Source organism: Rutilus rutilus (assembly GCF_951802725.1).
Source record: "Rutilus rutilus genome assembly, chromosome: 24".
Lineage (NCBI taxonomy): Eukaryota > Metazoa > Chordata > Actinopteri > Cypriniformes > Leuciscidae > Rutilus > Rutilus rutilus.
This window is the reverse complement of record NC_140228.1, coordinates 21,708,872-21,724,032: the sequence shown is the minus strand read 5'-3', so window position 1 is coordinate 21,724,032 and position 15,161 is coordinate 21,708,872. Positions and strand designations below refer to the sequence as shown.

The window sequence follows — 15,161 nt, the reverse complement described above, 5'->3', positions numbered from 1 at the left end:
GAACGAGCCAAATATTGAATCTGGTAATAAAGCAAAATAACTGAGAAAAATTAGAAATGGTCTTCAGATGCCATGTCTGTAGCTTATATGACAAAATCTAGCGTTAATTCGATCTCAGATTAATTAAAATAAGTTATTAGTCCACCACGTGCGAGACGTCATAAACCAACGTGGTTGAACGATACTTTGCGACATAGGCTACGGTTAATTCGGGAAACAGTCGTGACTAGCTAGTTGATTTCTCCATCGATGCATCGTACTATGGTAGTTAAGCAGCGAGGAAACTTCCTTAAAGGAATTGTTTAACCCTGTTGTACCCTATTGATTGTTCAGATTTTTTTTTTTTTATTGGAATATAGGCCTATAACATGCATTTAGATGCTCAAGAACAAAACTTGAAGTGAACTGAGCTGGGTGATGACCGTTGTCTTCTGTAGAGCTGCTTTATAGCTGAATCGAATTTGTTTTTTATAAGTGCTGAATTTTGCAACATCAAGTTATTAAACCCAACTCAAACAGACACTGAACTGTCTTGATCTGAATAATGACAATATTGTCTTTTTGGAGGTGCTTTACGGCAGAATTTTGATTAGTCTCATATTTGATCAAGTTTGTGTCATTGAGTTAATATCCTGTTTATTACTGTCAGGCTGCTTTGAACCCATATCTATTGTATATAGCATTATATAAATAAAGGTGACTTGACATTAGACAACTTTGTTTTGTACACTGAATACCTCGCCACTTTATACCATTCATCAGTGTTTTAGTACAATTTATGATTTAATTCCGTTGTCCTGCAGGCAGTGTCCCATCCCTGGCAGCAGGACTACTCTTTGGGGGTTTGGCTGGCTTCGGTGCTTACCAGACATCACAAGATCCAAAAAATATTTGGGTGTCTTTAGGTTTGTATTTTTTTCAGGGTAGCAATTATTATTGTTTTTGCTGTCAGAAAGTAATCTAGTAGCAGTATATGTGATTGTTTTTTTAATAAAATTAAGTAATGGTGATGTTGAATTACACCATCTGTCATCAATGTTTTTCTCTCTCAGCTGCATCCGGTACACTTACTGCTATCATGGGGAAGAGATTCTATAACTCACGCAAAATCATTCCAGCTGGTCTCATCGCTGGAGCAAGGTATCTGACACACATCACACTTCATTTGTCTAATACAGGGATTCACAAAGTTTTAGTCAGCCAAACCCCTTTGAGATTTTAATATTGCAATAATTTAATGGCATATTTGTGTTTCTCAGATGTTGGGTAATGGTCATATTACATGCATGTAATCATCTTTTGTATTAAGTGTTTTAATTTTAAAACTATTTTTTCTTTTTACAATTTCATGATTAAATTAATTATGAGTGCTTCATTAACTCGTCAGTGCCCTCATGAACGAATCATAGTTTGGAAAACCCTGGTCTAAAACCTAAATTATTTTTGTTCTTGGCTGTTAGTAAAATAAATTAACATCTATAAATAAATCATATTCTCATGCATACACATGCAGATTCCAGCCAAATGTGTAAAGGGGAGAATTAAAAAAAGATATTACATTATGACCTGGTTTCACAGACAGGGCTTAGATTAAGTCAGGATTAGACCTTAGTTCAATTAAGACATTTAAGTAGCTTTTACAAACTTGCCCTTGAAAAAAAGAAGACAAAAAAAAAAAAAAAAAAAAAATGTGTGCATCTTTAGACAAAACAACCTGTATGACTTTCTAGCATCAATAATAAAAAGAGAACTATTATAAAAGTAGTTCACATGCCTCATCTGCTGGATTTATTTTCTTCTGAATTCATCCAATAGCTTTGAGTAAAGAACAGACCAACGTCTTTTATATAGCTTGATGATAGAATTTTCAATTTTGGCTAAACTATTCCTTTAATTGTTATTGTTCCTTGCAGTGTCCTGATGCTGGCAAAACTTGGAGCCGGAATGTTACAGAAACCTCAGCAATCATGATACCCATACAGAAATCATCATCTACTTTCACTCAAGTGTAGTCATTCTTGCTGAACAACATGTAATTACAGCTCTTAGTCATTATAGGTATTTTGTATAAAATGTACAATAAAAAATTGCTGTTTGGTGAATTTCTGAATTAAAGACTTGTTAAAAACATGCCCATTTTATGCTTATAAAATACTTACAAAACATTATTTATTGATTTGACTTCGGTCCAACCCAATAAATGCTATCTACATTATATGATCATGTGATAGTTCTCAATACAGAAAAAGTATACAATCCGTAAATGGTACAAGAGAATAATAAAAAAAAATATAAAAAAAACATAACACTGCCTTCCAGCATGAATCACAGTAATACAAAAAAAAAACAATATATTTAAAAACAGCATACTATAAAAAAAAAAGTCAAAAGGGTTACAAAAAAATAGATGTAATATGTATAATATAGATCTATCCATTTTATTGTAAAAGGATTACAGGCATTGGATGCATAAACTGAACAAAACTGAAAGATGACTGAAGATGATCAAATTAACTTTTTAAACAGCCATTGTTCACAGATTCTTGCCTTTATTGAATAATTAAGTAGCCATGGGTTTACATGGTGTGTGGATCTATCCTAGCTGCTCCTCTAAGAAATACAAAGATGTTATATGATATGTGTTTATACAGTATTTACGTGTGTTGAAACAGACTTTAGTCCTCACGGCAGCTGTAGCTCACATGAGATGTACTAGCGATGGTTTCCATATTTTGCAGCCCAGTCAACCCGTCCATGCACTGGCTGAGCCGGTGGAGCGCGAGCGATGAGATTGGCGGAGTTTTTGCCTAGAGCTGAGTAACTCGTTCCTTTGAGTTGGGTTCGGTCTGCTCTCCTTTTCCATCCATCATAATCTGAGAAATCGGCAAAGCCAAAGTTTAAGGCCACTTTGAGAGAATAACAATGAAGAGGCGGAGTCCAAAATTAACACTTGCCAAGTGCCAAACCAAAGTAAAAACTTGTATTTTGTAAATAAAGCCAATTGACCACTAACTATATTAGAAACTGCAAACATAGCATGGCTTACATCACAATGTAAGAACAACAGTCTGGTGCAAGTTATTCAAATCAAAGTCTATTTAAATTCTATATTTAAATTCAAATGCATCTTAACATTGTTTTGACCGTTGCGGTTTCACAGAGAGACTGACAACTTGTATATGATGCTGCAAGTGAATGTTTTCAGTGTTTGTCACTAATAGCAAGGAGTCTGTTAAAAATCCCACAGTACAAGGCAAAAAAAAAAAAAAAAAGCAGGTGTGGCAACGTTAATTTTTGATCCTGAGAAGAGGTGTTGACTAAGACAACTATTGTTCTGAGCTTTTACCTTCAGAGATCTCATTGACTGAAACTGTAGAGGAAGGTTTGGACTTTGAAGGTTTAGCTTTGCCAGTTTTAGAGTCAGCAGTGGCAGAGAGATCAACTAAGAGCAGATATAAATGAGTTGAGAGTGATAGACAGAGAGAGTGAATGAAGAAATGAATGAAGAAAGATACAACAGATCTTAAAATAGCTCTAGCAACAGATGTGTAAAAAATATATAAATAAAGCAAACACATGTCAGTTTTTTAAAGAGCAAGAACAAAAAGAATGAAAAGCTTGAAAGCTCTAGGAGGAGTTCAACATTTTGGGGATGGGAAGAATAATAGCAAGTATAAAGATAAAGCGTGTACAGTGTTTCCCACAGGATTTTGTGAAACTGGTGGGTGGACCTCGGCCCCTCTAGGGGGGTAGGGGGTACGGGGTCAATGTTGATATTGTGGCAGGCCACCACAGATAAATCAATGTATGGGAAACACTGGTGTAGGTTTTCTGGCATTAAGTGTCACCAAATGGATTTCAAACTAAACTGAGACAAACAGATAATCACACCAAAAACCATTACACCACTATCGGAGGCAATGTTGCAACGTCAGTCTAATAATATATAGCATGCATAGGATGGTGGGGGAAGGCTGCTTTCATCATGAATATTAATGTGCCTTCTATTGTTTTGGACATTTTCTGGTTGGTTGGGCTGCTCAAACAAAGAAGAAAATATTTTACAAAATTACACGCTTCACATTTAAATTTAATATCAGTATTGTGAAGCCAACATAATTATATCAATATATGCAGGACATGTAGAAAAGCAAAAAAAACGTGATTCCACAATGATGTCAGTCTTAAAGGCATAGTTCACCCATAAATAAAATTATCCCATGATTTACTCACCCTCAAGTCATCCTAGGTGTATATGACATTCATATGAATTCAAGATGAATACAATCGGAGCTATATTAAAAAATGTCCTGGCTCTTCAAAGCTTTATAATGGCAGTGAATGGCCGTTTCTGTTTTGAAGTCCATAAAAGTCTCCTTACGCCTAAAGCGCAATTTATGGTGTCAGAAGTAGCGTAGTGCGTCATGGCGTAGCGTGAATATCAGCAGTATGTCGCATTTCTCGCATAAGTTGCGCTTAGACTTAAGTGGAATCTGTTTGGCCAGAAGCTAGTTATTTTGCTTTATAAAGTTTTAAATATGGATATTTGTCTTACACAAACGCATCGGTTCGCTTCAGAAGGCCTTTATTAACCCCCCAGAGTGAAGTTTGTTTATGATGGATGGATACACTTTTATGATGGATAGATGCGCTTTTGTGGACTTCAAATTTCAAAACAGAAACGGCCATTCACATAAAGCTTGTAAACAAGTAATAAAAACTCATTGAGTGTTTTAGCGCAATTTTCTCACGTCATCGGATCACAACACTCAAAATTCAATTTTTGAAGCATAAAGGAAAGTTTTTTGATCAAATCTTTTTTTCTAATATTATTGAAAATTTTAGAAGCTATCGATTGCAATTTGTTTCAACTCGATAGCTATTATGGTTGCCGAGAAATGTGCAAAAAACTAATTTTTTTCTGGAATTTCCAGGAAATCCAAAATCTTTTCCTGGATTTTTTTTTGTGCGTTCCCGAGATTAGACCTTCCTTAACATAATGCCGAAAACCCGAAGTCTCTAGGTGGTCTGGTTGAGGAGTAGATAGAAGTGCAAGATTGGTGCGCACAGACAGAACGAACAGAAATCATGAGTTAACAATCGCAATTTTGTCCGGTGGAAAATTGCGCTAAAAAATTTAATATAACTCCGATTGTATTCATCTGAAAAAAAGAATGTCATATACACCTAGGATGACTTGAGGGTGAGTAAATCATGGGCTAATTTTAATTTTTGGGTGAACCTTCCCTTTAACAAACACAGAAAGTCAAAACTAGAAGCAGAGAGAAGTAGACTATTAGATATTGAATTGTAAAACTGAACTCTTACGTGCATGCTGGTGTCCGAGAGGGGCGAGCTGAATCCTTTGTCCTACGGATCCCACTTCCTTCTTCTGGAAAGAAGGCATGTATCCTCCAGAGAGATTGTATGTGGTGGTTACAAAGTGTCCTGTGAGCAGAGGCCACAACTTAGAGTCAAGAAAGAGAGCACAACCAGCTAAACAAACAAGGCCTTGATTCTCTATAATTTTGCAAAATATATCCACTTAAGAGATGTTAAATTTACTCATTCTACCAAATGTCAGTATTAAAGTCCCCCTGTGGTGAAAATCAAGCTTTTAATGTTTTTATATCCGTGTGGTGTTTTTAATGTGCTTTAAGACAAACCATGTGCAAATTCATAAGTCAACACCATTGAGTATTTTGTCTTTAAAACTGTACTGAACCAAAGACAGTCTCAAAACACGGTTTGAAATCTCTGGTGTTTCTGACATCACAAACAACCTTGTAACCAATCACATAAACGTGTGATTATCAAGAGTGGATCTCTGAGCTGGTGTGAGTGAGTGGAGGTGGGGCTAATTTGCATATTCATAGAACCGTGTATACTAAATGAGGCAAGGGTGTAGAGTTACATTCAAGCTATTTTAAGGCATGAATACTTTATTTTTTTTAAGGAAAAAACATTTAAATATGTAATTTTGGTGATCAAAGATGAGTTTTAAGGGATTAAATTATTGACTACAGGGGGACTTTAAGTAATCAATTTCTTAAATGACTGGCGATTTTTCTTAAAAATGTCTTCCAGGCATTTACACCACAGGCCAAAATCCATGATGTGGGGGAAAGCAGAACAGCACTGTTGCTATATCAGCAACATTGACCTGTACATTTTGCTCTAGTGTCCTTTCTTTAGCGTTATCTGTGGCTTTACTGCTGCTTTCCTCTGAATCCATGCAGGGAGAAACGATGGACAGTATTACAGTAAAAGTAGACAAGAATTAGAATTACATGAAGCCGGTTTGGGCAAAATTCTGAATTTTAGATTTGGCATCATGTCAATTCAAAATATTTAAATGAAAGTGATCTGGCTACTGAATTTGAAAATGGAAGGTTAAAAATTAATTGCAATTCAAAGAAATTCAAAACAGTCACACAACAAAATAATTTTATTATCCATTGAAAAGTTTTGTTACAAAACATAAATAATTATATTCCTAATGTTAACCAATTAAGCCCATTATACCCTGATATGTAGAATATTGTTTCTCAAATGCTTTAACAATTCTTTAAAGTCCTATTCTGTCAAAACAATTATACAGCCATGAAACCGATGTTGCCATATGACATCACCAAATGTCTACCACGTCATTTGTATAGGTATTTCTTTATTTGTATAGGTATCTTTTTTCTAATAATATGCTGTGTGTTTGATGGGTAATGCATAAAACAGAAATGTTATTTATTTTTTTTGGAATTATAATTCTGCATCCTCTTTGATTTGAATTTAAAAGGCATTGTCAATTTAGTTCTGAATGATGCACAACACTGAAGTAGTGAGATCAGGTGGGAAAGTTAAGAATATGACTGAATGAACACTTGGGGCCCTATCTTGCACCCTATCTAGCGCAATTGACTTTGTACACCGACGCATGTATCATTCCTATTTTGCACCCGATGCACAGCAGACTTTTCCCTCCACAGACACACGTCGGTAAATTAGGGAATGAACTTGCGCTCCCGGGGGCGATTCAGCGAAAAGAGGAGGCGTGTTCCGGCGCAAACGTTCCCTGGTGGTATTTTGCAGTTCCAGAAAACAATTCCGCCACAGACCAGGAAAAACCTAGTCTAAAGTCAGTGGCGCGTTTTCAGTGGCGCGTTCAGATGCTATTTTAAGGGCGCATGCTTGGCCATAATGTAGCGTGTGCACAACGCGCAAACACTTTGCTTCTCTCATCTACACAGATGCAGCAGTTGCCATTTTTGCAAACCATACATAATTACAAGGAAAAATATTCCACATGAGGGAAATCATTGTGGTGTCCATGAAGATGTGAAAAAAATAGGCATAAATCTAGCTTACACATTTACCAAAATTATTATACACCTGTTTAACTGAAGCTAATTTGGGTGGGTTTCTCCCATCCCCATACAATGTCACTTTTCTGTCTTTCCTGACGAGAATGTTGGTCTCCTCGGCTGTGAACTGCTCCTGGTGTGCACCTGGCAAATCCGCCATTATAATAGCAATCCGCCATGGAACAAACATGCCTGCTCTTAAAGGGAATGTGAGATGATGCTCTGATTGGTTTATTTCACGTTACGCTCAAACCACATCTATGAGTAATGTAGCTACTTCAGACCAACACATTTCAGATTTGCGGCGGGCGGAAGAGTCATTTATCCCGCCGGTATAATAGCAACAGTGCCCGAGATCCGCCCACAAAGTTACTTGCGTTTCATGTTTAATACTTGCGTTTCAGATCGTTAAAATAGGGCCCTCGGTCAGTAATGTGGGGTCCTTACATTAGGCAAATAAGTTAGGCAAATAAGCAAGACAAATACTAGGCTCAAACTACTAAGCTAAGAGATAAGGGAGTTTTAAACAAATTGGTTGCTACAATGCCTCATTTACTTATCACAGAATGGATAAAGGAGGTTAAATTGACTCATGGTTTTAAAACTATGTTAAAATAACATTTGTTTCTTCAGTGTTTTACTCATCAATTTCATATTTGTATCACTACCCCAAGGTTGCATAAAGGTTGTCAAATGTCCCATATTTATTCATTCAGCATAATTTACAGTAGTTCTAAATTAGAAAAAAATGTGTTAAAAAAGTACAACTGCATTTAAAAAAGAATAAATGTCATATTTCATTGAACAAATAATAAGATGACATCGGATAAATTCAAACATTTGTGTATCATCAATTATTTTTATTATTTCATTAACAAGAAATTGATTCATTTTAAGAAAACCAATGAATACAGTAGTTCATTTTGACCCAATTTATGCATTTGTTTAGGTTGTTTGGTTCATGCATTCTAGGGTAAAAGACCTCAAGCACTATGTCTTGGATGAATGCAAATGAATTGTGTATTGCGTATTGTTGAAGTCTCAGCTTTAATTCACGTATGATAATAGATATACAGTGGGGAAAACAAGTATTTGATACACTGCTGATTTTGCAGGTTTTCCCACTTACAAAGCATGTAGAAGTCTGTCATTTTGATCATAGGTACACTTCAACTGTGAGTGACGGAATCTAAAACAAAAATCCAGAAAATCATATTGTATGATTTTTAAGTAATTAATTTGCATTTTATTGCATGACATAAGTATTTGATACATCAGAAAAGCAGAACTTAATATTTGGTACAGAAACCTTTGTTTGCAATTACAGAGATCATACGTTTCCTGTAGTTCTTGACCAGGTTTGCACACACTGCAGCAGGGATTTTGGCCCACTCCTCCATACAGACCTTCTCCAGATCCTTCAGGTTTCGGGGCTGTCGCTGGGCAATATGGACTTTCAGCTCCCTCCAAAAATTTTCTATTGGGTTCAGGTCTGGAGACTGGCTAGGCCACTCCAGGACCTTGAGATGCTTCTTACGGAGACACTCCTTAGTAGCCCTGGCTATGTGTTTCAGGTCGTTGTCATGCTGGAAGACCCAGCCACGACCCATCTTCAATGCTCTTACTGAGGGAAGGAGGTTGTTGGCCAAGATCTCGCGATACATGGCCCCATCCATCCTCCCCTCAATACGGTGCAGTCGTCCTGTCCCCTTTGCAGAAAAGCATCCCCAAAGAATGATGTTTCCACCTCCATGCTTCACGGTTGGGATGATGTTCTTGGGGTTGTACTCATCCTTCTTCTTCCTCCAAACACGGCGAGTGGAGATTAGACCAAAAAGCTATATTTTTGTCTCATCAGACCACATGACCTCCTCCCATTCCTTGGTCATTGGCAAACTTCAGACGGGCCTGGACATGCGCTGGCTTGAGCAGGGGGACCTTGCGTGCGCTGCAGGATTTTAATCCATTGCGGCGTAGTGTGTTACTAATGGTTTTCTTTGAGACTGTGGTCCCAGCTCTCTTCAGGTAATTGACCAGGTCCTGCCGTGTAGTTCTGGGCTGATCCCTCACCTTCCTCATGATCATTGATGCCCCACGAGGTGAGATCTTGCATGGTGCCCCAGACCGAGGGAGATTGACCATCATCTTGAACTTCTTCCATTTTCTAATAATTGCGCCAACAGTTGTGGCCTTCTCACCAAGCTGCTCGCCTATGTATGTGAGAGCCGGAATTCTTACTGGTTGGTAGGTGATCAAATACTTATGTCATGCAATAAAATGCAAATGAATTATTTAAAAATCATACAATGTGATTTTCTGGATTTTTGTTTTAGATTCCGTCTCTCACAGTTGACGTGTACCTATGATAAAAATTACAGACCTCTACATGCTTTGTAAGTAGGAAAACCTGCAAAATCGGCAGTGTATCAAAAACTTCTCCCCACTGTAGGTGTGTGACTGTGTGCTCACCTGGGCTGATTCTGGACATTGGAGCTCCTCCAATGGGTGCGAGAGGTTTGTTCATCAGAGCTGAGGTGTCCCACAAGTCTTGTTGAGACTCCTTGTTGCTCAGAGATGGTGTGTTCTTGCTTATTAACCCTAGGATTGACAGAATCAACGAGTACAAACTGTGACTTATTCAAAGGGGACCTATTATGCAAAATTCACTTTTACATGGTGTTTGAACATAAATGTGTCGGCACACAACCACCCTATAATGGTAAAAATCCACCCACTCCTCTTTTTTTAAAACTCATAAATCATTAGCAGTAGCTGCATTTCCATTACCCTTCAAATTGCACAAATTGAAATTGAGAATCAAAAATACGCCCAATGGAAACACATCAATTTCGCAAAAACAGTTTTTACACTCGCATGAGGTGGTTTTACAGGCAATTAGAAAAAGAAATATTTAGCAAAACTGCAATGGAAACAGTTTTTGGAAATGGAAACCCGCATTTACGGGTCATCTGGCGTACGTAAAAGTCGATAATTGATTTAAAGGAACACTCCACCGTTTTTTGAAATAGGGCTTATTCATATTCTTTCATACATTTAGATAGGTGGGTAAATGCATTTTTGTCTCAGTGCATGCATTGTTTTAGTTTGACAGGGTCGGCGCTAGCTTAGCTTAGCACAATGAATGGAATCCTTTGTTGCCAGCTAGCATGTCCTGAGTAAAAGTGCTAAAAAAAGTTTTAAAAAACCCACGTAATTACTTCTTGTGGCCTGCGTATTCACAACGAGTACAAATAGCGATGCAGATTAACACTAGGTGATTTCTTAGGCAGATATTGACTTGAGACTATATTATGGGGAAGCACAGGCGAAGCACGGCTACTTAGGCGAAGCACTGCTACTTGGGCGCAGAGATATCACGCAACACATGAAATCCCACGACTTCTGTCAACATACCGGTGTGCAACGAGTCAAAACACAGAAGAACAACACGCGTGACCTGCACCGAATGTCTTCGCTTTTGCATTGTTTATTTTGAGAAGTTACAGCTACAGTTACAGCAAACATGGTAATTATCTGCGTAGCAAAAGGTTGTGAGAACAAGCAAAGGACATACACGAATGTAATGTTTCACAGAATTCCATCGAATGTGGAACTGAGAAATAAATGGCTAGCTGCTCTGGAGATCTGTACTTCAACGCCTCTCTACAAAATCAAACAGTATCGTGTTTGCAAAGAGCATTTTGCACCGGAGGACTAAGTTACTTTGAAAAAATTGAATATGGGCCCAGAAAGACGGTACTACGTCTGAAACATACGGCTGTCCCATCCCATCTATTTTCAAAGCACAGGCAGAACAAAGTGCACATGTAAGTTGTCTTTTATTACTCTTCCTTATGTTAATCTGTGTCTTTATTCGGTTATAAGATAGATGCTGAGAAGCTGTATATAGACTACGGTTCAAATAACGTTAGCCTCCTCTAGTATAACCTCATGTTGAATTCAACCTGTTTAGCATGAACAACCAAACTAAAATAAAAATCGCTGTTATCGTTACCTGTAAAATGAAATGACTGAGGGCTAAGTTAGCTATATTTCTCTCACCGAGTTAGCCTGGTTCTTTTGACTCAGGAGTTTTAGTATAACTACTAGAGAGGAGAAGGCTACAAGCAGTTTACTATACATGTGTCATGTTTAAAATAATCACTTACTCTGTGGACAGCTGTCCATTTGGTCTATTCGGCGTGGGGCGTTTTTTTCCAGTTCACTTTATCACACCGAAAAAAAAAATTGAGTACTGCCGGATGAATCAACGCCATGAAATCCGCGGTAGCTGTGACACAACTGCGGGCACGCTCATCTTGATCTGACATGTTGAGCCTGGTTATCGATGGCAGAAACTTGTCCCACTCGCCACAGCACAGACACTCTATTTCAGTCGGCATATTCCCCCACATTCACACCACCAGTTCGTGTTGGCTCTCATCCTCACGTCCTCGGGCTGTTGAGCGATCGCAACCTCCTCCTGTCGTTCTATTTCCACTAATTTTCTGTAAACTCTTGTATATAGGTATGGTTCTGGCTCACACAAAATCAGCCATGTTCATCGCCAATCATGTACTGTTGGGAAAATAGCCAGGCAGCTACTATTCACACCGGTATGTTGACGGAAGTCGTGGGATTTCATGTGTTGCGTGATATCTCTGCGCCCAAGTAGCAGTGCTTCGCCTAAGTAGCCGTGCTTCGCCTGTGCTTCCCCATAATATAGTCCCAAGTCAAGATCTGCCTAAGAAATCACCTAGTGTTAATCTGCATCGTTATTTGTACTCGTTGTGAATACGCAGGCCACAAGAAGTAATTACGTGTTTTTTTTTTGTTTTTTTTATATATAACTTTTACTCAGGACATGCTAGCTGGCAACAAAGGATTCCATTTATTGTGCTAAGCTAAGCTAGCGCCGACACTGTCAAACTAAAACAATGCATGCACTGAGACAAAAATGCATTTACCCACCTATCTAAGTGTATGAAAGAATGTGAATAAGCCCTATTTCAAAAAACGGTGGAGTGTTCCTTTAAGGCGGCGCAGTATGTTTGCACAGAAGATGAGACAGGCACTTTTGGCACGTAGACTTTCCTTGGCCTAAGGACCACTTTGCTGTTGTTAGGGCCAAATTCGAGGCAGGGAGGATCCACATACAGAGCCTGCAAGTCTATAACTCACTTGACTGACGCTTGAGCCAGCAAGAGGGCAGTCTTAAGCGAGAGAGACCGGAGGTTAATTGACTCGAGCGGCTCAAAGGGAGCAGCCTCTAAGGACTGTGGAAAGGTCATTCAGCCTCCTAGCCCTCCTGAGGAACTTAACGACTAAGTCGTGCTTCCCAATCGATTGGCAGGCTATTGGCACATGATGGCGCTTTTAACGTACATGTTGCCACATACTGTCATAATAAAAGATAATTACGCATATAACTCTATATTTGTATTATATTACTCAAAACCTAGTTAACACTGCTGTGAGGGTGTTTCTAATAGCGCGGCTGTGACAAAGTTGACAACTTTCTCTCTTCCGACTGCCATTATCTATTTTTTTACTCTTTTTGAAAGTTGTGAAAGAGTTGTTGTGGCGTTTTTCTTTTGCTATTTGAGCAAATAAAAAATATATTTAATGTAGTCTTTCATTCACTGCTATAGAAGTTTACCCAACTATGACGCCTTCCACTTCTGAGAAACCCAGAAATGTGAACAGGGTCAATAGGATGTGTCACATCACGTGATTTACTTGCCAAAAACTGTGATAGACAATTTGGTAGTCCTATTTGTATTTTATGTCTATGGTCCTAGGTAGGGCTGAACGATATTCTGTTTTAACATCGACATCGCGATGTGCGAATGAGCGATAGTCACATCGCCGGAACATGCGATGTGAAGGGTAACGTTAGTAGCACACAGTAAACACGAGATTGTTGTATGGCTTTTTGCTGGGGTGACATACGCGTTCCGCGTGCCTGCACAGTGATTGGTTCGCTGTGCCGCAGCTCACCGCTCACAGCCAACATTCACTGGCAATCCTAGCTAAAAATGCGCTACGAAGAGGATCCGCCGCAAAAAAGTCAAAATCAGCTATTTGGGACTAGCCTATTTCGTCTACAAAAAGGAGGATGTTGACCAAAAAGAGGTAGGCTACTTTGCTGGAGTGTTATAAAGTTGTGGATGTTTTTTTTTTTTTAAAGTCGTTTATTTTTCGTGTTCGCATTTATGAGGAAAAAACAATGTTATTAAGGACGCGACCGTTATGAAAGCGGCAGTAAAAGACTGCTTTAAAACTTTCACAGATACCTCAAACAGAAAGCACAAAGCCTTTCTTTAAAACGAATTTCGTTTCGTATTAATTGTATCTTAATTTTAATCAGTATTTCATTATCCAATTTCCTGGATTTAATAAATAAATATTAAATAGCCTATAGCAGCCAGCGCCTGAACTGGAGATTATAAGCTATCATCCATGAACCGCAACTCAGCATAAAAGGTAGCCTACTCGCCTCACACACCTAATAATAATAATAATAATAATAATAATAATAAAATAGAAATATTACTATTATCTACAGAAATCTCTACTTTTAAACAGAACAATTAAAAAAATAATAATAATAGCCTAATCTGTATGAAAAGTGCATTTCTCCCGATCACTGCTGCGAAGATCGCGAGTCAGTATTGTCAACTTAATCTTTACAGAAAACACTTGTTTATTAATAAACAATTAAAATGTCACATCGCAATATTTTACATATTATTAATCATTACTTTTGCTGGTTATAGGTGCCGTTTACATGAACGCGTCACTGAATCAGCACAGAAAACATAATTTTTCGGGTCCTAGAACCTGAAGAACGTTAGGTCCTGTGAAGAACGTTCACCGAATTCTGAGAGAAATATGTTTCTGGAATAAAATATTAAGTGGCCTTTTTTTTTACTTGTAATGAAGCTTGCTTATTAGTGAAATTATTAATAACATGGAATGGGAATTATTGACTTTAGCCTGGATTGATGGCTTGCAATATCGCGATATGTATCGTTGGGAAAAAAAATATCGCAATGTAATTTTTTTCCAATATCGTGCAGCCCTAGTCCTAGGTATAGTTCACCCAAAAATGAAAATTAGCCCATGATTTACTCACCCTGACGTCATCCTAGGTGTATATGACTTTCTTCTTTCAGAAGAATACAATCAGAGTTATATTAAAAAAAATGTCCTGGCTCTTCCAAGCTTTATAATGACAGTCAATGGGTATATATTTTTAAGTTCATCAAAGTGCCTCTATCCATCATAAAAGTGCATCTATCCATCATAAAAGTGCGTCCATCCATCATAAAAGTGCATCTATCCATCATAAAAGTGCATTTATCCATCATAAAAGTGCCTCTATCCATCATTAAAGTGCATCTATCCATCATAAAAGTGCATCTATCCATCATTGTGTACAGCCGTCTGCCGGAAGCTAGTTATTTTAGTCGTTAAATTTTTAAATATGGATATTTTTCTTACACGAACGCATCGCTTCGCTTCAAAAGGCCTTTATTAACCCCCCAGAGCCTGTGGAGCACTTTTATGATGGATAGATGCACTTTTATGATGGACAGATGCACTTTAATGATGGACAGATGCACTTTTATGATGGATAGATATGCTTTGATGGACTTCAAAACTTAAACGGCCATTCACTGCCATTATAAAGCTTGGAAGAGCCAGGACATTTTTAATATAACTCTGATTGTATTCGTCTGAAAGAAGAAAGTCATATACACCTAGCATGGCTTCAGGGTGAGTAAATCATGGGAAAAA

General features: G+C 37.9%; 2 protein-coding genes across 12 annotated transcripts in view; one reads left to right on the top strand and one right to left on the bottom strand.

Annotated features, from left to right (window-relative positions):
• The window catches only part of tmem14ca (transmembrane protein 14Ca), a 240,646-nt gene extending 238,431 nt beyond the window's left edge, over positions 1-2,215 (top strand). For all 3 annotated transcript variants that reach the window (XM_084399224.1, XM_084399226.1, XM_084399225.1), the window contains 3 exons: positions 804-905; positions 1,053-1,140; positions 1,914-2,215. In XM_084399224.1, coding sequence (XP_084255350.1) covers positions 804-905; positions 1,053-1,140; positions 1,914-1,971 — 248 coding nt within the window. In that variant the 3' untranslated portion in view covers positions 1,972-2,215. The remainder of the gene's footprint in view (positions 1-803; positions 906-1,052; positions 1,141-1,913) is intronic.
• A 112-nt stretch (positions 2,216-2,327) lies between these two features.
• mak (male germ cell-associated kinase) overlaps positions 2,328-15,161 on the bottom strand; it is a 46,645-nt gene continuing 33,811 nt past the window's right edge. For 5 of the 9 annotated variants that reach the window (XM_084399216.1, XM_084399215.1, XM_084399217.1 and 2 more), the window contains 4 exons: positions 9,828-9,956; positions 5,329-5,448; positions 3,347-3,442; positions 2,328-2,873 (listed from right to left, as the gene is read on the bottom strand). In XM_084399216.1, the coding sequence (XP_084255342.1) occupies positions 2,713-2,873; positions 3,347-3,442; positions 5,329-5,448; positions 9,828-9,956 (506 nt within the window). In that variant the 3' untranslated portion in view covers positions 2,328-2,712. The remainder of the gene's footprint in view (positions 2,874-3,346; positions 3,443-5,328; positions 5,449-9,827; positions 9,957-15,161) is intronic. The other 4 variants (XM_084399221.1, XM_084399219.1, XM_084399220.1 and 1 more) reach the window with 1 other exon arrangement.